The sequence below is a fragment of the Pleurodeles waltl genome, chromosome 6 (genome assembly GCF_031143425.1).
Source record: "Pleurodeles waltl isolate 20211129_DDA chromosome 6, aPleWal1.hap1.20221129, whole genome shotgun sequence".
NCBI classification, from domain to species: Eukaryota; Metazoa; Chordata; class Amphibia; order Caudata; family Salamandridae; genus Pleurodeles; species Pleurodeles waltl.
Window position 1 is genome coordinate 26,701,198 of NC_090445.1, and position 22,113 is coordinate 26,723,310.

At 44.6% G+C, this 22,113-nt stretch overlaps 1 protein-coding gene across 7 annotated transcripts in view; it reads right to left on the reverse strand.

The window, feature by feature from the left end:
• Positions 1–501: 501 nt before the first annotated feature.
• RAPGEF1 (Rap guanine nucleotide exchange factor 1) overlaps positions 502–22,113 on the reverse strand; it is a 432,768-nt gene continuing 411,156 nt past the window's right edge. For all 7 annotated transcript variants that reach the window (XM_069237096.1, XM_069237094.1, XM_069237093.1 and 4 more), the window contains 6 exons: positions 16,805–16,899; positions 15,674–15,752; positions 13,070–13,171; positions 12,682–12,779; positions 5,725–5,853; positions 502–2,328 (listed from right to left, as the gene is read on the reverse strand). In XM_069237096.1, coding sequence (XP_069093197.1) covers positions 2,178–2,328; positions 5,725–5,853; positions 12,682–12,779; positions 13,070–13,171; positions 15,674–15,752; positions 16,805–16,899 — 654 coding nt within the window. In that variant the 3' untranslated portion in view covers positions 502–2,177. The remainder of the gene's footprint in view (positions 2,329–5,724; positions 5,854–12,681; positions 12,780–13,069; positions 13,172–15,673; positions 15,753–16,804; positions 16,900–22,113) is intronic.

A 22,113-nucleotide genomic window follows, 5' to 3' on the forward strand; every position in this document is an offset into this window, starting at 1 on the left:
GTTACGGCAGGCCCATTAAAACCCGGTGGAGGTGGAGATTATGGGATGCGGAGTGGTAAAATGGAGCACTTTGGCATTGTAAATAAAGCCTTTCATGGCATGGCAACATATTACAATGGTAAGCGTACTAGGAAATGACTGTCAATTTGTTATCGGGTAGAGGTTATGTGCAAGACATTGGATTTGCAACATCAGCCAAACCTTAGGTTAGTAGCCATGTCATGTTTGTCCCTCACACTGTGAAGCAGAGGTAGCTTCCTTGGACACCGGCAAACTGTGGGTCTCATTAAAGTTGCATTAAAATAGTTAAAAACAAAGTCTATTGGGTGCTGCACCTAAATTGAAGGCCATAATTCAAAGGGGAAATCAGAACAGGCCGCCCGCCACTTGTGAGAGAGGAAAAGCCAATGCCTGCGCGATACGCATCATCTCAGCAAAGATGGCCACTGCGTTCTTCCCCAGCTGGCACAGTTTCCAATGACTAACTTTTGTTCATCTCTGTTCTGTAACAAATCACTAAGGTTCTCTTTTTTTTTTTTTTTTTTTTTAAGAGTCGCAGAATGCTAAGCAAGTCGCAATATTGCAAACTAGAAAAATCAGGCAAGCGGCCTGTGTGTTCCTTACATAGGTACAGTCTAATTTCACTAACTCAGCAATATTAAATGACTCAAATGTCAAGCTGCGCTGGCTGCACCACAGTTTCCTCAATATTCTGGTTAAATCTTCTTAAAATGGAGACATGTTACACAGGTCAGACAGCTAACTTTTTTAGCAAAGGAAAGAAATTCTATTTTGCAAAAAGGTAGAAATCCCCGCTGGGAGGAGGAGGAGAAATTTGCACAGCAGGAAGATTGAAATTTACGACATAAAATACACCTACCATGTAAGACGACAACTCACTTGTAACATGGTGAATGAGCAGAAGAGCTGGGTCCACAGGCAGCCAACAATCGAGCTGCTGGAGTGGAAGGATCCAAACTAGCTTAAAGACATTCATCCTGAAGCTGAAGGCAGACACAACTAACTGAAAGGAGCCAGGACTTTTACCTCTCTCGTGCTACCGAGACATGCCCACCTTCTCTTGCTCCCTTCTGGAGCTGCCCAATACCATGGAACTGATGCTGAAGGCCTCCAGGACCTACTTCTAGTCTCACCACCAACAACAAGACTCCTACCTTGTGCAGGCCTTAGTCCTTTCACATAATAAACTGAAAGAATCATCTTTGCCATTCAGTCATGCATGAAAATAAAATATAAAACCAACATCATCACTGTCCATCGAAACACATATGTACAGAACGGACGTTCTCTAAAGGATGCTGTGTGCAAGGCGCTAGCCCCGGGGTCTGACTAAGCAGCCAATGCCACCGGTCCATGGACGCAAGAGCCCGAAAAGGCGCTTGTCATTTAAAACTAGGGGATGAAGAAGGGGAAGGGTTGTAAACAATAAGAGGCCAACGCTCCCTCCAAGGAAACATCTCTGCTATGCGGAGAAAGTTAGGGCCACTGCAGGCGTTGAGGTGGGGTGTGGTGGAGGGGACCGTTGAGTCTTTTTATTCCTCTCCATGTCAAGTCTTTGAAGAGAGGAACCAGTTCATTATGAGATTACCGCTGCTCTTTATCGAAGGGAGGTGGCGGCTCTTCTCTACCATCTCATGGAAGACAGACAGGGGCTGCATCAGCAAGTCTGGTGTCCTCCTAGGTCCCTGTCACGGTGTGAGGAACCCACCAAGCAGTCCATGTTCCATCTTCTTTTTTGGGGCGTAAGGTACAAGTGTAACAAAAGCAAATGTATACAAAAATAAAATACAACAAAAAACACAATGGTTGGGGCAGCACATCTGCCACCAGCTGAGCGACTCTGGAGAATCTGTATCCTTATACCTTGACAGGGTTCATTTTTATGGCACTTGGGAAGCATTCAGATCTGGTGAAGATGAGGATGGTGGGAAGGGGTGGAGAAGAAGCTCTCCAGGGTCACAGCCTCCTCCGCCCTTGCGTGGCTCTGTGTCTACGAAGAAAGCAGCGTCCACAGAAGGGTTGCCAAACCCTGCCACTTTCTGGTGCTCCCTCCCTCTGCCGCAGGAAGGTGGGCTCCAGTAACACGTGCAAACAGCCACCTCCTGCTGTCCAATAGCTGCCGTCTGGGGAGCAGGTACCCCCCTTCCTGACTCCTCCTAAGTCTTCTCCTCCCGTTCTGTCTTCCTCCGCGTTATGTTGCGGGGTTTAATTTTCAAAGATAGTTCCCACAGAGCCTCTTCGGCGAGGTGGTCACTAAAGTCATTGAAGAAGGAGATGATTTCTTCATTCCGTTTGATGTCGTAGTGCCTGAAAAGACAGGACCAGGATGAGATAAAGCATTATGTATAGCAGATGAAGACTGAACTTTTCATCCAGTGCTGCAAGACTACCGAGAACCACGCTCTTCTTAACTCCTAACATGATCTTGATAAACTTTCACATGCCCTCCCATAACAAAGTACGCACGCTCCTCCCCATCCCTTCAAAGCTCCCAGGGCTGCCTCAACCACGCCCCTCAGACAGCTCAGTTACAAGAAGTAACAATGAAAACAATCCAGTAGAGTTTGATAGGCATTTCTTTTACACTTAATTTACATTCAAGATTTAAGACATGTATTTGACAGTTAACACTAATAACTCCAGGATCAGTGATTTTGCAAGCTATTTACTGGTTAGTGTCAATGTGTCAGTGGAGAAATACACAGAAAGAAAGTAGGGCTCAGTGGACGTGAAAAATGGCAAAACACTGAAAATATTTAAATTGTGTGCATATTTAAAGTTGTAAAGTTGAACATATTTCTGGATGCAGTCATTAGGGTTAAATGATTTTATAATTCATGAGCGACTGCAGTTCCTGTACTAAAAGCAATCTCTACTTTCCATGACAGGTGAGGTATGACACATCTAATGGCCTGTAACAATAAAATAAGATAGTTTGACGGTAATGAGTTATTACAGGTCAGGGCTGACATCAGAAAGCCTACTGCCAGAACCAGCAGACTGAGTGAAAGACAGGTCACACAGCATCATTAGAGTGACAGTTTAAACAAGGAAAAAGGGAACGGTCTTTTCCTTCCTCAATAAGTTTTTTTAAATGAAAAGCACTGAGCAGAAAGGAGCTATTTATGGCAATATGTTTTTCCCCCAGACTATAGGTCATTACAGGAAAGGTAGATTTTATAAGTGTTTCAACAAATCATTTTTCAAATCTGCTTACATGAAACTGATCCAAATACATTTTGGCAAGAGTTACCAATTGTTTTTGGTGTGTTTAACTTCACAGTACAGATTCAGCTTTTACTCTTTGTGCCTGTAACAAACACGAAAGAGCAAGGTGCTAAGAGTCCACATGGGTTTGTGAGAAAAGTGACGTGTGATCAAGTATTTGCAGTACTTTAATGTACTCATGAGCCATCCATTCCATCAGCACCACTAGTTGGTCTTTACACACACACTCGTCCAAGCCTTCACAAGCAGCTCTTTTATGTTCCCAACACCAGACCATCAACGCTCCACTAAAATACATAAAACACTTCTATGCACCTCACAGTCATTTTAGCACTCCTCAGAAAACCACTATCATGCTCTTCACAAAATCCCATCACTTAACACCCAACATACACCCTAAGTAAAACCAGATCCATATGTCTACTTGGTGCCTGTTAGAGCAGCTCATAAGCTCCTCCAACAACAATGTCCATCCTTAGTATCAAAACCAGGTCACTAGCTTTTCAAAACATTATCCATACTCACTGCAGACCCAAGTATTGGGAACATTCGCTATTACCCTTTCAGAAACAAGTGTGTATTTCCTGCTTGCAGGACACGGTAAGCGTGCTCGTAGGACACGGTAAGCGTGCTCACAGGACATGGTAAGCGTGCTCACAGGACACGGTACTTGTGCTTACAGGAGAAGCATGCCCACAGGACACGGTAAGCGTGCTCGCAGGACACGGTAAGCATGCCCCGCAGGACACGGTAAGCATGCCCCGCAGGACACGGTAAGCATGCCCCGCAGGACACGGTAAGCATGCCCCGCAGGACACGGTAAGCATGCCCCGCAGGACAAGGTAAGCTTACTTGTGCAGACTGGATGATACGAGAGGAGTAGTTTCCCCCAACGAGTCTCTCTCAACATTCCAAGTTGCACGGTCTGCCACAATGCTGCACAATTGCCAACCCCTATAACATGGTTTTGAAAGCTCCTTGATGGGGTTCTCAGACAAGACCCTTAGTTATGGGGATAAAAGAGCTCACTACCTCTCTGTGTTCAATTCTGTTTGTCAGTCCAACCCTCTAGATGGACCGGAAATGGATGCTCACTCAGATAATCTCATTCCAACTACCTTTTCTGATTTCTTCTACACTTAAAACCATGCACTAAATTATTTTCTCTCACAAGAAGGCTCACCTGCTGGGGAGCACCACGCCCCCAACCCCAAAATCAATCCTCTTTAAAGTCTGCATGGCTGCTCTACTCTCAGTCTTTGACAACTCTTGAGGGGGTCGGGGGGACAACTATGCACTGAGAAAAACAGGTATACATTATCTCAAGCAACAATACTAGAATGTATGACCTACAGAACATTTTAAGCAGAGTAATAGCTGTAAGGGAGAACTCTTCCTTAAACTCAACATTGACTAAGCTATCCTAGGCAAAATCCTTACACTTGCCTTTTAGGTCAAAATGCTTTTAATGCAAACATGATACTCAACACTGGCAACGAGGCACTGGCAGTGGATTTTATCACTAACATAAGACATGGATACTCTAACTTCCCTGATGCAATTCTTCCTGCAAACCATATCAGTGGACTGCAAACGTCCCAGAATGCAAGCATCAGACTGAAAAAGGCATTTCAGATGAAGAACACATTACTTTAACCAGATGTTCCCTTCACAAGCTGCCAGTCAGGGAAGAACCAACTGGGTGTTTCATTGCACTTACAGCCGTGCCCCAAAATGTTTTGCAGTCATATCACGCAGACATCCCTAAGCATACGTTATGCAGCCAAGCACAAAACTTCATCTGCCCTGGTCTATACTTAAATACAAAGGAGAACAGGTTTTGCAGTCTTAGTGCAAATGCTGTGGCGCTCCCTGCTGGACTGCCATTGGCTGGCTACTAGCCACATGATCTTCCGCAAAGCTGCAAAGACACTCCTTTCCTAGGCAGCATATTAACCAGTGCCAAGAGACCTCCAAGGAACAAGTTTGTGACTTACAACTGTAACCATGCATACATTCGAATGAGTGGCCAAGGGTACAATGCACAAACCAATGGCAAGTATTCAGGTACCCTTGCTGTGGACCTCCTTAAAGACAATATTGGGCCTTGGCACATGTCAACAGAGAACCCTGGGTCATCGCAATCAGACTGCATGCCCACATAAGAACACTATAATCGACAGCAATACTGGGAAGCGGTTTCTCAGTCATGGAAAGAAGCTGCTACTCGAGAGGCCTGGGCATGGCGAATGTGATCACACAAGCTACAAGATGGTGGCCAACAGTTCTATGGCACACAAGGAGAGCGAGACCCTGAACTAAGAGACAACCATCCATCTTTTACAAGTCGCAAGTCTGGGCATTCTCACCTTTGCTCTGCAGCCACAGCTTCGCTTCTGCCAAAAATGCGTGTACATTTCAAGCACACCCCCTGTGCCCCTCCGTAAGCATTGGCAGCGAGCCGTCAACACTCACCTTTGCTGGAAACATCGCATGCTGTCAAGAATATTGAACTGCTGCCAGCGCTTCGAGAAGTTCACTTTCCCATCGATGTGATCTGGATTTCCCAAATGCACAAACGTGAGGTCCTGGAGGATCAAGCCCCTGGAAGAAGAGACGAAAGGTGTTGGGAGGAGCTACTGACCACAACAGCTTGGTATTTAGCAGCAACGTTCAACAGGCTGCAGATAAAAGTGGGGCGCAGATAGATTTACTAGCACCATTCGAAGAAAAAACCTGCTATGAAAAGAACCACCTCAATCCATGGTTTATTAACAACTGGGTTTTAGTATAACAATGAGGACACTGTGCAAAGAAAAAACAGAGGAATTCTAAATGAGATGGTGGGCATGGGGATGGACATCTAAAAGGAACCATTACAAATTCCCAAATAGATGTGGCTTATAACTAACTTCACATGGGAAATATTTGGAAAATACATAGAAATAATACCAGATAAATGCTAAGGAAATGACAACACAATAATTCTGCAATCAACTATGACCCCTTTCTAGTGGGAAAGCTGCTTATTTTCAGGCCAAGCTAGAACCTGAAACACTGCCCCGTAAACATCAGTTAGTAACATATAGTGCTTTAAATTCACATGCTCTGCATAATTCTGTCATCTCGTACTTGGTCCTGACATTTTTCAACTTATTTTTCTTTGAAGAAGTTCAAGTGGCGAGATCTGATGTGATTTTGCCCTTGATCCACCGTGAACAAGCACACTAGCTCGACCCCAGAGTGTTTTCCGCTCAGCGGGTGAGTATGCTAGGTGGAGTGCAGCGTTGAAGTCACAGTATGGTGTGCAAAGGGAGTTAAAGGGCATGGAAAATACTGAATAGTGTAGTTTTGTAGCTTGAAGAATTTTCTGGATTCACATAATGTGCATTATTCTGCTATCTAGTGGCTGGGTTGGGAATACCTCACTTTTCGTCTATTTGTGTCCTCGTAAAGCATCAGATGTGAGCGCTGGAAGCCCCCGCCCATCGTGGCCATCTTTAGATTCCTTTTTTCTCGCAATAACTTTTTTTGGGGCTTCCAGATTTGAACAAGTGTAAATCATTTTTCCCTTCATAGTTCGTTCGTAAAGCACCTCATGTTTCGGTGAGGGTCACATGTAAATCTAGGAAAGGTGTAGATGCCAAACTACACCTACAGGTAAATAACCATTTCGTTTTGCAGCATGCATCTTTTCTCGACCTGTGCATTTATTTTGTAGTGGTGCCTTCCTTATTTCTGGAGGATTGGTTGAAATGAGTGTGCTTGCAAACAGATGCTTCGGTACTCTTTGACCCACTTGTGCTTCTTTGTTAACCTGAACGTCCACTTAATAATGTTGTGTGGATGTGTGCTCAGATGGCTGCAATACACGCGGCATTAGCAGATATATTAGATAAGAAAGCAAGGGTGCTCCTCTTTCCCTTGTTAAATGGGCCCTGCTCTTTCCGTCTGATTAAACATCGGTCTTTGCGTAACATATTTGAATTGTTTGGACCATACATCATGCAATGGTGACTTCTGTTACTGGTGAGCCCTTGTTCCCTCGTGAAAAATAGACAAAGAATTGACTTCACTTTCTGATTTGTTTAATCTTTTCCAGATAATACAGGACTGCCCTGGAGAGACGCCAAGAGCTCTGTTTTCGGGACCCAAATTTCTCCAGGATGATAAACTCCACCCTTCTGCATTGAGAGTAAGCCATGTTTGCCATGGCCACTATTCGGGTATCAAGATTAATGCCATGTGCGACTGTTGCACCTGTTTATTACGAGGGGTATCGGTGGTTCTGGGGGAAAAAGCATCTGCAAATTTCCCTGACTAGTTTATATTCCCTAGGAATAGGTGGTGTGGGTGCCCAACGTGGGGTCAGGCACTTTCTCGTTTTCTGGTGTTGCAAATGGATCTACTTCCGGTGTACCCCATTCTTAGAAAACCCTTCCCTCGACCATTTGTTTTAACTACCATGAATGAGGGAAAGTTGCTTGTATGCTTTGCCCGTCTGCCTCTACGTTCTGTACATCTGGTAGATGTAGTGGTATCCATGTTGTCTGTTTCTGAATGGCCCATTTCCTTATGTCTTGAGCTAGTTTTGACGGTATAGGACCTTGCCCCTTCTTGCTTGTAGAGATTAAACATTGTGGTTGTGTTGGCCATCTGGATATGTACAGTCCTTCCCCGTACTTGTGTGTGGAAAGCTCTTAAGGGTAGGGAGACTGTCTTTAGCTCTAACACGTTTGTATGTTGCACTACTTCCCATGTTTTCCACAACCCCCGATGTTGAGGTTCCTCATGTATGCGACCCATATCCCATGGAGGATGCATCTGCGGTGATGGTCACTGATGGAGATGGTTGCACAAATGGTCTGCCTACTGTTATTGTTCAAGTTCCACCATGCCATTTTCTTCTCTGCCCTCTGTGTTGCAACCAGAAGATCTTTCCAACTTCCCATTGCTAATGACCAATGATTCAGTAGCCCTTCTTGGTTTGGTTGCATATGTAACCTAGCATGTGGGAGCAGCTGAATGCAGGAACCCATCATGCCCATCAGTTTTCTGTGAAGTTACAGCTACAAGAAAAGCCAATCTCCAGGAGAGGAACCGTTAAGTTTCATCAGCGGAGCGGTTCAAAAAGGAGGCCTTATGAGCCAAGAACCACAATTAGGTTCCTAACCGGCGCTGGAGGTATTCTTGGGCCTATCACTGTTTTCAGTCCCTACATGGACGCCTTAACCATTGGAATCCTGAAAGCAGATAAGTGCTCCCTTTTCTGCATGTATGCAGCTATATGGTGGCATACAGGGGTGTATGTATATGCAAGACCTGCCTTGCGAAGGTGTAAAAGGTAACAAAAAAGTTACTTACAATTTTGTTACTGTAATTTTACACATTGAAGATTTTTTTTAGATTGAATACTGTGCTTTATTCTGTCATCTACTAGATGGGGCTAGAATATTTCTCTTTTCAGCCTTTTTTCCTTTTTGTGCGCATTGTTGGTTTCACTTTGGTGGTATATCCGGCCCCTTAGAAGTCAGCGTGTGCACCAAAAGCCCCTGCGCATGGCCGCCACTTTCAGATTATTTGTTTCCCTTGGCGACCTCGCATCCAAGGTTACTTGGGCTTCCTGATTTGTTACATGCAAATATCTTTAGTACTCTGTAGTTTGTAAGATTGTAAGACACCTAATTTCTAAGGAGAAAGAGGGAGGCATGTGTGTAGGAGGCTGGCCTGGTTTGTAGTGGGTGCCTAAGGTACTTACACCTTATACCAGGTCCAGTTATCCCTTATTAGTGAAACATAGTCAGTGTCTAGAAGCCAGGCTCCCTTGGGGTAGTGTGGATGAGCAGCCAAGGCCTAACTAGGAGACATGCAAAGCTCATGCAATACCACTTTAGTCACACACTACTCACACACATGAAAGAAGCTGACACAAATGCCAAAAAATACCTTAGAGACTATACTCCCTTAGAAGGTAAGTAATATACACAGTATATACACTAGACTGCAGTAATAGCTGTAAAAACAGTTCGAAAACAGTGCAAATAGTGAAAATCATAATTGTTAGAAAAGGGCCTAGGAGGATCACAAATCATATACTAAAATAGTGGGATGCGAAAGTCATTTTCCCACCTAAGCAAGTGTAGTGTGTAGAGGGGTGCTGGGAGTGTAAGAAAACACCAAAGATAAGTAATAAAACCCACCACCCCAGAGCCCAGGAAATCAGGAGTAAATCACAGTAACTTTCCTAGAACACACAAGAGCATGTCATAGAAGATTTTGCAAGAACCAGAAGAGACTGTAAGACACCAACAATGGATTTCTGGACCTGAGGACCTGTGGAAGAAGGGGACCAAGTCCAAGAAGCACTGAAGAGTCCAGGGAGAACAGGAGCCCCTGCTAACCCAGATGAAGGTGCACCCAAGAAGACGGATGTGGGTTCCTGGTTGGTGCAGATGATGTCCCACGCCGGATGGATGATTGCAGCCTGGTTTGCGTCACTGGATGCCGCCAACAAGCCTTGGCACACGCAAAGCTCGCCGGAAAATGGCACTGCCAGGGACCAGGAGGAACCTAGTGGCTTCTACCCAGGAGGCAGAGACAGAGGGGGCTCTCAGCAACTCAGAGAGCCCTCAGAAGACCAGGCAGCACCGCACAGAGATCCCACAGCACGAGGACAAAGATGGTGCAAAAGGTGGCCCATGCAGCACTACACAAAGGGATCCCATGTCACCGGAGAACCACACAGGAGGCTGTGTGTCACAGGAAGGAGTGCTGGGCGCTGGAAGTGCATGAAGAACTTTGTGGAACTATACCAACAAGCCTTGGCAACTGCAAAACACGCAGTGTACGGGGGTACTGTCTTGAGTGGGGAGGCAAGCTCTTTCCTCCACCAAAGTTGGACAGCTGGACTTCAGGATCGTCGGGATCACTTCAGTCCACCACCCGTGTTGCTGGATCCATGCACTTCTTCAGGAGAGGGGACCCAAGCCACCGGTCGTCCCTGCAGAGGGGTGCCTGCTGAATCAGGGAAGTGACTCCTTCACTTCAAGGGAGATTCCTTCGTTCTTCAGGCAGTTCTCGGAAAATGCACGACCTGGAAACAGTTGCAGTTGCTGGCAGGAGCTGAAGAAACAATGTTGCAGAAGTCGTGTTTGCTTCTTCATTGCAGTTTGTAGAGTTCCTGGAGGGTCCCGATACAGTTTTGTCAGTGGAAGGTGAAGTAAAGGATGCAGAGGATTCCTGCTGGAGTCTTGCAATCCGAATCTGACGTAACACCCAGGAGAGAGACACTAAACAGCCCTGAAAAGGGGATTGGTCAGATACACAGGCAAGCACCTCTCGGGGGAGGGCTCGGACGTCACCTGCTGGCACTGGCCACTCAGATGCTCCCAGAGTGCCCTGCAGTGCTTTAAATGGGCCGGTACTCTCCGGTACTGAGTACCGGCACTTTTTTATTTTGAGAGGGAGAGTACCGGCATATCTCAGGAAAAACGTAATACTTTTAATTGGAGAGTACCGGCACTTCTCAGAAACAAGCAGGTACTCTATTACAGAGTACCTGCACTTCTATTTTTCCATTTAAAGCACTGGTGCCCTGCCAACTTGGAATCCAAGATGGCAAAACCCAGGGACACTCTGTAGGAGCTCTGAGCACAACCCCTGGGGGGCGACGGACAGGGGAGTCCTGGTGCAGTGTAAATAGTTGTGAAATGGCGCATGCACCATTTCACACAGGCTGCAATGGCAGTACTGTAGAAGCATTTGCATGGGCTCCATATGGGTGGCAAAAGTAATGCTGCTGCCCATAGGGATCCTCTGGGACCCCAATGCCTTGGGTTCCTAGGTATCGTATACTAGGGACTTATAAGGAGGCATCAGTATGCCAATTATGAGTGGAATACTGTGTTAACAGTATCCAACAACCAAATTTAAATGGGAGAGAGCATAAGCACTGGGGTCCTGGTTAGCATTATCCCAATGACACAGTCAAACACACTGGCAAACAGGCCATGGGTAACCATGCTAGAAAGAGGCTACTTTCTCACAATGTGTATTCAGAAAATTCTACGACCTGCAAAACTACACCTACAGGTAAGTAAAATTTCACTTTGCAGTCTGAATTCCTGGATTCACATGATGTTGTAGTGGTATTGTTCTTCTCTCGGAAGGTGGGTGAAAAACGGGCTTGTTCTTTAATACTCTTTGATCCACTTGTGCTCCTTTGGGAACTGGAATGTCCACACAACATTTTAGCTGCCTCTATCCCTGGTTGACAGTGTAAAATCCCCTCAACTATCCTCTGCCTGCTTGGGACTCGTGAAAGGCCTGTTTTTGGTGTTGGTAGTGTTTTGATCTTGGGAGAGACAAAGTTTGCAAATGCTGTGCTGGTCCACCCTTGGTTATCTAGGGGAGCTGAGGTCAGTCAAAGATGAGCAGTGTACCTGTCAGCGGAACCACGTGCAGTGATTGTTCTTCAGTTGTCTGTCTCAAACAGAAGAACAGGTAGGCCCCAAAAAGTCAATAAGAACGTGTTGCTCTTGGAGTCGTTTCTAACCACGTCCGAAACCGATGGTGGGGAAAAAAAGCCTAAAGGGAAGTTGGTGCTCATGTGTACTGTGGATGAGTTAGACAACATCCTGTGTCTAGGAGCTTATTTGAAGAAAAACAAATTGCATCCGAGCCTAATACTAGACTGCAGGAGTGTACAAAGCATGTGTATCAACAGCTACACATGCTACGCACATAGGGCCTGATTCAGAGCTCGGAAGATGGGTTACTTCATCAGACATTGAGGATATCCCTTCCACCATATTATAAGTCCCTCTGGATGGAATGCACGTGTAAAACGGGGAGTGAGATATCTGTGATTGTGAAGGAGCAACCCGTGCACCGACATCTAAATTAGTCCTTTAGTGTTTTCAACATTCTTAGATGTAAGGTTTTGACTCTCAGCAATAACAAGCTGTTATATGTGTTTAAAAAAAAAGATGTGGTTATTAATACTCAGGAACTCTTTTGACACACTTTTAAATATCCTTAAACATTGAGAACCTTTCAATATATAATTGTTATTTGTCACTTCTACAATACTGTGCGAAAAATAAATTAAAGTGCTTTATTCATAATAGTAAACTAATTCAACCATATGTAAATCAAAACAGATCTCCAGCCCTCATTTCCAAAATGTTATCAGAAGAGGTTTCCAGGTGGGTACACAATAAATTGTGTTTTAAACTTTTATGTAATTAACCATATTTTGTGTTTCGACTTCTAACAAGTGGCATCAACTGCCTTCACACCTAGTATTAAGCTCCTGGCATCATTAGTAAATTTACAGAAAATAAATCATAAGCCCATTTATTTACAACAGATAAGGATATTTCTAGTTGGAGAATGTAATGTAGAGTGCATCCGAAGGTGACTCTTACTCACAGGTAAGGTATGCACGGGGGCTCCACCTCAGACAGTGCTGCTCGATAGGCTCTGAAGGAAGAGGAGCTGTCAATCAAGGTGCAGTATTCTGCCAGGCCCTGAGTAACAAAACAAACATGAAGTTTAAGTCTAATGCATGACACTAGAGATCTGTTGAGCAATGGCACATACGAAGCAATCCCAGATATCTGCAGGAACAGTACACATGCTGTGAAGCAATGAAGAGGGAGAACTTAAGACTTGTAGTTATTGAAGGTCAGAAGCATACCACCGGCAAGGACAATATTTAACCCAACCCAGACACTGCCCCCCCCGATCCCTTTCAAATCAGTAAAATCACCTGCACTTTCCATAAATCCCTCAGGCAACTCCCTAAGCCGTGCCTCACCTCTGATGTCTGCTTCTGCCACTCTAGCCTTCGGATGGGTGCAGAGTCCAGTGCAGAGAGAATTGCCAGATAGGAATTAAAATTATTTAGCTTCCGTAAGTGCTGTGAGGAGAAAGGGGAGACATGTTACCCAAAAATTTGACTACTGGAGGCAAGATCTACCAAGTTTTGCATACTGCACTGTGTTCTACAATTACAGACATGCAACAAATCCTTTGTTTTGAACAGGGTGTAGCAAACACTGCAGGAGATTGACAATGTTTACCCTCTAACCACCAGTTTGTAGCTTGGAGTGCTGTAGATTCACATGCTTTGCATATGTCCGCCGCCTGGGGAAGGACTCAGTTGGAAGTTCTTTTTCTTTATTTTCAAGATTTGTTGCGACTCCTCCCTTAGCCCGCAATGCATCAGAACAAAGACTCCACCTTAGACATGTTTTCTCCACAGTGTTGAGTAATATAAGTGGAGTTTCCTGACTGCACTAAGGTAAAGTTTAGGCCACTTGGCCTGATGCACGCGACTATTTACCGATGCCAGATGTGGTGCCCTTGAATGGCAAAAAGAATCAGTTGCAAGAAAAACAAATTGGTGTGCTGTTATAAAAACACATGCACCAGGGCAAACCATTGGTTGTCAAGCTGGGGTAATTCACCTTTTACTGCTCAGGGCTACCCACCATCTGAGAGAGAAAATAAATTCCAGCTTTGCAATCTTACAGGGAGTGCAGAATTATTAGGCAAGTTGTATTTTTGAGGATTAATTTTATTATTGAACAACAACCATGTTCTCAATTAACCCAAAAAACTAATTAATATCAAAGCTGAATATTTTTGGAAGTAGCTTTTAGTTTGTTTTTAGTTTTAGCTATGTTAGGGGGATATCTGTGTGTGCAGGTGACTATTACTGTGCATAATTATTAGGCAACTCAACAAAAAAAAATATATACCCATTTCAATTATTTATTATTACCAGTGAAACCAATATAACATCTCAACATTCACAAATATACATTTCTGACATTCAAAAACAAAACAAAAAAAAAATCAGTGACCAATATAGCCACCTTTCTTTGCAAGGACACTCAAAAGCCTGCCATCCATGGATTCTGTCAGTGTTTTGATCTGTTCACCATCAACATTGCGTGCAGCAGCAACCACAGCCTCCCAGACACTGTTCAGAGAGGTGTACTGTTTTCCCTCCTTGTAAATCTCCCATTTGATGATGGACCACAGGTTCTCAATGGGGTTCAGATCAGGTGAACAAGGAGGCCATGTCATTAGATTTCCTTCTTTTATACCCTTTCTTGCCAGCCACGCTGTGGAGTACTTGGACGCGTGTGATGGAGCATTGTCCTGCATGAAAATCATGTTTTTCTTGAAGGATGCAGACTTCTTCCTGTACCACTGCTTGAAGAAGGTGTCTTCCAGGAACTGGCAGTAGGACTGGGAGTTGAGCTTGACTCCATCCTCAACCCGAAAAGGCCCCACAAGCTCATCTTTGATGATACCAGCCCAAACCAGTACTCCACCTCCACCTTGCTGGCGTCTGAGTCGGACTGGAGCTCTCTGCCCTTTACCAATCCAGCCACGGGCCCATCCATCTGGCCCATCAAGACTCACTCTCATTTCATCAGTCCATAAAACCTTAGAAAAATCAGTCTTGAGATATTTCTTGGCCCAGTCTTGACGTTTCAGCTTGTGTGTCTTGTTCAGTGGTGGTCGTCTTTCAGCCTTTCTTACCTTGGCCATGTCTCGGAGTATTGCACACCTTGTGCTTTTGGGCACTCCAGTGATGTTGCAGCTCTGAAATATGGCCAAACTGGTGGCAAGTGGCATCGTGGCAGCTGCACGCTTGACTTTTCTCAGTTCATGGGCAGTTATTTTGCGCCTTGGTTTTTCCACACGCTTCTTGCGACCCTGTTGACTATTTTGAATGAAACGCTTGATTGTTCGATGATCACGCTTCAGAAGCTTTGCAATTTTAAGAGTGCTGCATCCCTCTGCAAGATATCTCACTATTTTTGACTTTTCTGAGCCTGTCAAGTCCTTCTTTTGACCCATTTTGCCAAAGGAAAGGAAGTTGCCTAATAATTATGCACACCTGATATAGGGTGTTGATGTCATTAGACCACACCCCTTCTCATTACAGAGATGCACATCACCTAATATGCTTAATTGGTAGTAGGCTTTCGAGCCTATACAGCTTGGAGTAAGACAACATGCATAAAGAGGATGATGTGGTCAAAATACTCATTTGCCTAATAATTCTGCACTCCCTGTATTTTTCCCCTAATGCTATTTTCGTCAACAACAGGGCTACTGGCCTGCACCGAGCTCCTCTCAGCGGAGGTGACCGCTATGAAGACAGTGGTCAATTCAACTGGCTATAATCCTGGCTTCCCAACTGGATCAAACTGTCTGCTTCTGGGTAAATCTCTAACTGCTCACCACTGTGCCTTTAGCTGCTAAAAGATGAATCACAAACACACAGGCTAGCAGCCAAAAGAAACTGGGCATTTAAATACACACAACATTAATCAACTAATGGGGCTGTGTGAACTTTCTGAACCCCTGCCCTGAAAACCTAAGCCCCTGATAATCTTACCTTCATAACTTTAATGAACTTCAGCAGCAGCCTTTCCCGGTCCTGGGCCTTTTCCTGCAGCATGATTATAGACCTGACCCTGTGTGTATAATTAAAGGAAGATATAAACTGAGTTTGTTTGAGGCTTTAATATTACAGATATAAATCCAACAATCTTAACTTAAATGAACAGCAGTTCATATTAAAAAAAAAAAAAAAAAAAAAAATAATAACACTTTACATTAAACCCCCTCCCCTTCCTGGATCCCTTCATAATATTTATTGAGGGCACTGTCATTAATGCCACTGTACCACTTGCGCACTGGAAACTTGTCCCATTCCTTGCCGATGAAATACCAAGCTTCCCCTTTCTCAAAACTTTACACACTCGCTAATCAGTTTGTTTTGCTAACCATTTCATCCGCCCCTAATTTTCATACTATTCTGTCTCACTGTGTCCACCCCTCTGTCACGTGTCCTGCGCCAGACCAAAGAGCCCCTTTCTACAGCCCCCTGGCATTCTCCCGGGATCATTTATCCTCCTAAAGTATAACTACTTCACCTAAGTGCCCCTTTCTAGAACACCCTGGCCTTCTCCCAGGATCATCTACTTCACCAAAGTGTCCCTTTCTACAGCACCCTGGCACTCTCCCGGGATCATGTATCCTCCTAAAGTATAACTACTTCACCAAAGTGCCCCTTTTTACAGCACCCTGGCACTCTCTTGGGATCATGTTTCCTCCTAAAGTATAACTACTTAACTAAAATGCCCCTTTCTACAGCACCCTGGCACTCTCCCAGGATCATGTATCCCCCTAAAGTATAACTACTTCACCAAAGTGCCCCTTTCTACAGCACCCTGGCACTCTCCCAGGATCATGTATCCTTCTAAAGTATAACTACTTCACCAAAGTGCCCCTTTCTACAGCACCCTGGCATTCTCCCAGGATCATGTATCCTTCTAAAGTATAACTACTTCACCAAAGTGCCCCTTTCTACAGCACCCTGGCATTCTCCCAGGATCATATATCCTCCTAAAGTATAACTACTTCACTAAAGTGCTCCTTTTTAGAGCACCCTGGCATTCTCCCAGGATCATCTACTTCACCAAAGTGCCCCTTCCTGTCAGCAGTGCCACAACCCCTTCCTTACCAGTAGGACATGTTGTTAAAGTGCTCCGTGAACTGCGTCAGATTCGGGCTCTTCTCTTCGTTCTGCTCTTTGGCCCACAGCAGAACTTCTGGAATCTGAGGACACAAAGGACAGAACATACAGTTGAGATGAAGGGTAATATCTTATTTTCCTGCACAGCCTGGGGAGCATGGAAGACTAATTCCTGAAATATTCCAGAGTACCTTAGCACAAGGGTGCACAAATGCAGGAAAGAAACTATGCACAGTTTGATGGCAGAAATGTAACTATGAAAGGAATGTAAACAACAGTATTACCAAACTCCAGTGGGTCAGAAGCTAAATGTCTATTATAGATGAATTGTGATCCAGTCAGGTACACAGCTCACAGGACACACTACACCCTGGGCAAGCAGAGATCGTGAGCTGCCAGAGCTTGAAGACATATATGGAAAATGTCACTTACCCAGTGTACATCTGTTTGTGGCATGTGTAGCTGCAGATACACATGCTGTGCATTATCCTGCCATCTAGTGTTGGGCTCGGAGTGTTACAAGTTGTTTTTCTTCGAAGAAGTCTTTTCGAGTCACGAGATCGAGGGACTCCTCCCCTTTCGGCTCCATTGCGCATGGGCGTCGACTCCATCTTAGATTGTTTTCCCCGCAGAGGGTGAGGTAGGAGTTGTGTATTATAGTAATAGTGCCCATGCAATGGAGTAAATATGTATGTACATAATGTGGTTTAAAGCGATATATTTACAAATTTACAAATGTTCAAGATCAACTTATAACGGCTACAGGCTGCCGGGGAGGTGGGAGGGCGCATGTGAATCTGCAGCGTCTCATGCCACGAACAGATGTACACTGGGTCAGAAGCTAAATGTCTATTATAGATGAATTGTGATCCAGTCAGGTACACAGCTCACAGGACACACTGCACCCTGGGCAAGCAGAGATCGTGAGCTGCCAGAGCTTGAAGACATATATACACTGTACATGAAGATGAAAGCGTTAATAACCCTTCTGTAACAATTCTTCTGGTGGATATTGAAAATGTCACTTACCCAGTGTACATCTGTTCGTGGCATCAGTCGCAGTAGATTCGCATGTTTTGCAATAGCTCGCCATCTGGTGTTGGGCCGGAGTGTTACAAGTTGTTTTTCTTCGAAGAAGTCTTTCGAGTCACGGGACCGAGTGACTCCTCCTTTTGTGTCCATTGCGCATGGGCGTCGACTCCATCTTCAATTGTTTTTCCCCGCAGAGGGTGAGGTAGGAGTTGAATTGTAGTAATAGTGCCCATGCAATGGAGTGACTAAGTATGCACCTATTTAAGGTTGAGATGATACATATATAAATAGTTGAAGGTAACTTCCAAACTGCTACAGGCTCCCGGGGAGGCGGGTGGGCACATGCAAATCTACTGCGACTGATGCCACGAACAGATGTACACTGGGTAAGTGACATTTTCAGTTCGATGGCATCTGTCGCTGTAGATACGCATGTTTTGCATAGACTAGTAAGCAGTTATCTCCCCAAAAGCGGTGGATCAGCCTGTAGGAGTGGAAGTAGTCGGAAATAATGTTCTTAATACGGCTTGACCTACTGTGGCTTGTTGTGCGGATAACACGTCTACACAGTAGTGCTTGGTGAATGTGTGAGGCGTAGACCATGTGGCTGCCTTACATATTTCTTGCATTGGGATGTTTCCTAGAAAGGCCATGGTAGCACCTTTCTTTCTGGTTGAGTGTGCCCTTGGTGTAATGGGCAGCTGTCGTTTAGCTTTAAGGTAGCAGATTTGGATGCATTTAACTATCCATCTGGCTATACCTTGTTTTGATATTGGGTTTCCTGCATGAGGTTTTTGAAATGCAATAAATAGTTGTTTAGTCTTTCTGATGTTTTTTGTTCTGTCAATGTAATACATTAATGCTCTTTTGACATCTAATGTATGTAGTGCCCTTTCAGCTACGGTATCTGGCTGTGGAAAGAACACTGGAAGTTCCACTGTTTGATTTACATGGAACGGTGAAATAACCTTTGGCAAAAATTTTGGATTGGTCCTTAGGACGACCTTATTCTTGTGTAGTTGTATAAAAGGTTCCTGTATTGTAAACGCCTGAATCTCGCTTACTCTTCTTAGGGAAGTAATGGCGATGAGAAATGCCACCTTCCAGGTTAGGAACTGTATGTCGCAGGAGTGCATGGGTTCAAAAGGTGGACCCATAAGTCTAGTTAGGACAACATTTAGGTTCCATGAAGGAACAGGTGGTGTTCTTGGTGGTATAATTCTCCTAAGGCCCTCCATGAATGCTTTAATGACTGGTATCTTATATAGGGAAGTTGAATAGGTAGTCTGCAGGTATGCAGATATTGCTGCAAGGTGTATTTTAATGGAAGAGAAAGCCAGGTTAGATTTTTGTAAGTGAAGTAAGTAACCCACTACATGTTCTGGAGTTGTGTGTAATGGTTGTATTTGATTAATATGGCAGTAGCAAACAAACCTCTTCCATTTACTTGCATAGCAGTGCCTGGTGGATGGCCTTCTGGCTTGTTTTATGACTTCCATACATTCTTGGGTAAGTTGTAAGTGCCCGAATTCTAGGATTTCAGGAGCCAGATTGCTAGATTCAGCGATGCTGGATCTGGGTGTCTGATCTTTTGGTTGTGCTGTGTCAACAGATCTGGCCTGTTGGGCAATTTGATGCAGGGTACTACTGATAGGTCTAGCAGCGTTGTGTACCAGGGTTGCCTTGCCCAAGTTGGTGCTATTAATATGAGTTTGAGTTTGTTTTGACTGAGTTTGTTTACCAGGTAAGGAAGGAGAGGGAGAGGAGGAAAAGCGTAAGCAAATATCCCTGACCAGTTCATCCATAGGGCATTGCCTTGGGACTGTTTGTGTGGGTATCTGGATGCGAAGTTTTGGCATTTTGCGTTCTCCTTTGTCGCAAACAAGTCTATCTGAGGTGTTCCCCAGAGTTTGAAATAAGTGTTCAGAATTTGGGGGTGAATTTCCCATTCGTGGACCTGTTGGTGATCTCGAGAGAGATTGTCTGCGAGTTGATTTTGGATCCCTGGTATAAATTGTGCTATTAGGCGAATTTGGTTGTGAATTGCCCAACGCCAAATCTTTAGTGCTAGCAGGCTTAACTGCGTGGAGTGCGTCCCCCCTTGCTTGTTTAGATAATACATTGTTGTCATGTTGTCTGTTTTGACGAGAATGTATTTGTGAACTATTATTGGTTGGAAAGCTTTTAGTGCTTGAAAAACTGCTAGAAGTTCTAGGTGATTTATATGCAGTTTTGTTTGATGTACGTTCCATTGTCCTTGTATGCTGTGTTGATCGAGGTGTGCTCCCCACCCTGTCATGGAAGCATCTGTTGTTATTACGTATTGTGGCACTGGGTCTTGGAAAGGCCGCCCTTTGGTTAAATTTATGTTGTTCCACCACAGAAGCGAGAGGTAAGTTTGGCGGTCTATTAACACCAGATCTAGAAGGTGACCCTGTGCTTGTGACCATTGTGATGCTAGGCACTGTTGTAAGGGCCTCATGTGCAGTCTTGCGTTTGGGACAATGGCTATGCATGAAGACATCATGCCTAGGAGTTGTAATATCATCTTTGCTTGTATCTTTTGTGTTGGATACATGCGTTGTATGATGGTGTTGAAATTTTGAATTCTTTGTGGACTTGGAGTGGCTACTTTGATGTGTCTATTATGGCTCCCAGGTATTGTTGTACCTTGCGCGGCAGAATTTTAGATTTTGTGAAATTGACGGTGAACCCTAGTTTGAAGAGGGTTTGTATGATATGATTTGTGTGATTTGAGCACTCTATTAACGAATGGGCCTTGATTAGCCAGTCGTCTAGATATGGGAACACATGTATTTGCTGCCTTCTTATGTGTGCAGCGACTACCGCTAGACATTTGGTAAAGACTCTTGGTGCGGTTGTTAATCCGAAAGGCAGTACCTTGAATTGGTAATGTATTCCCTTGAATACAAACCTTAGGTATTTCCTGTGCGATGGGTGTATTGGTATATGGAAATAAGCATCCTCGAGGTCTAAAGTTGCCATGTAGTCGTGTAGTTTTAGCAATGGCAATACTTCTTGTAGTGTGACCATGTGAAAGTGGTCTGATTTGATGAAAGTGTTCACTACTCTGAGGTCTAGGATTGGTCTCAGCGTTTTGTCCTTCTTTGGTATCAGAAAGTACAGTGAGTAAACTCCTGTGTTTATTTGTGTGTTTGGCACTAATTCGATTGCATTCTTTTGCAATAGTGCCTGCACTTCTATCTCCAGGAGATTGGAATGGTGTGTTGTCAAATTTTGTGCTTTTGGTGGTATGTTTGGAGGGAATTGTAGAAATTCTATGCAATAACCATGTTGGATAATTGCTAGAACCCAAGTGTCTGTAGTGATTTCCTCCCATGCTTTGTAATAATGACTTATTCTTCCCCCCACTGGTGTTGTGTGGAGGGGGTGAGTGACATGTGAGTCACTGTTTAGTAGTAGGGGGTTTGGGGCTCTGAAATCTTCCTCTATTCCTAGGGAATTGCCCTCCTCTATATTGTCCCCGAAAACCTCCTCTATACTGTCCCTGGTAACTGGACGGTGTTGCTTGTGAGGTGCTGGCTTGTGTGCTCTGACCCCGAAACCCCCCTCGAAAGGGTGTTTTACGGAATGTGCTGTAATTGCCTCTGCTCTGCGGGGAGTAGAGTGCGCCCATGGCTTTGGCAGTGTCCGTATCTTTTTTGAGTTTCTCAATCGCTGTGTCCACTTCTGGACCGAACAGTTCTTTTTCGTTAAAAGGAATATTGAGAACTGCTTGTTGAATCTCTGGTTTAAATCCAGACGTTCGGAGCCATGCATGCCTTCTGATAGTTACAGATGTATTAATTGTCCGTGCAGCTGTATCTGCAGCGTCCATGGAGGAGCGGATCTGGTTGTTGGAAATGGTCTGTCCCTCCTCAACCACTTGTTTTGCCCTATTTTGTAAGTCCTTGGGCAGATGTTCAATGAGATGTTGCATCTCGTCCCAGTGGGCTCTGTCATAGCGCGCAAGTAGTGCCTGGGAGTTCGCGATGCGCCACTGGTTTGCAGCTTGTGCTGCGACTCTCTTACCAGCTGCATCGAACTTGCGGCTTTCTTTATCTGGGGGTGGTGCATCTCCAGATGTGTGGGAGTTGGCCCTTTTCCTAGCTGCTCCTACAACGACAGAGTCTGGTGGCAGCTGTGTAGTGATGAAAACCGGGTCTGTAGGAGGTGCCTTATACTTTTTTTCTACCCTTGGTGTGATTGCCCTACTTTTGACCGGCTCCTTAAAGATTTCTTTT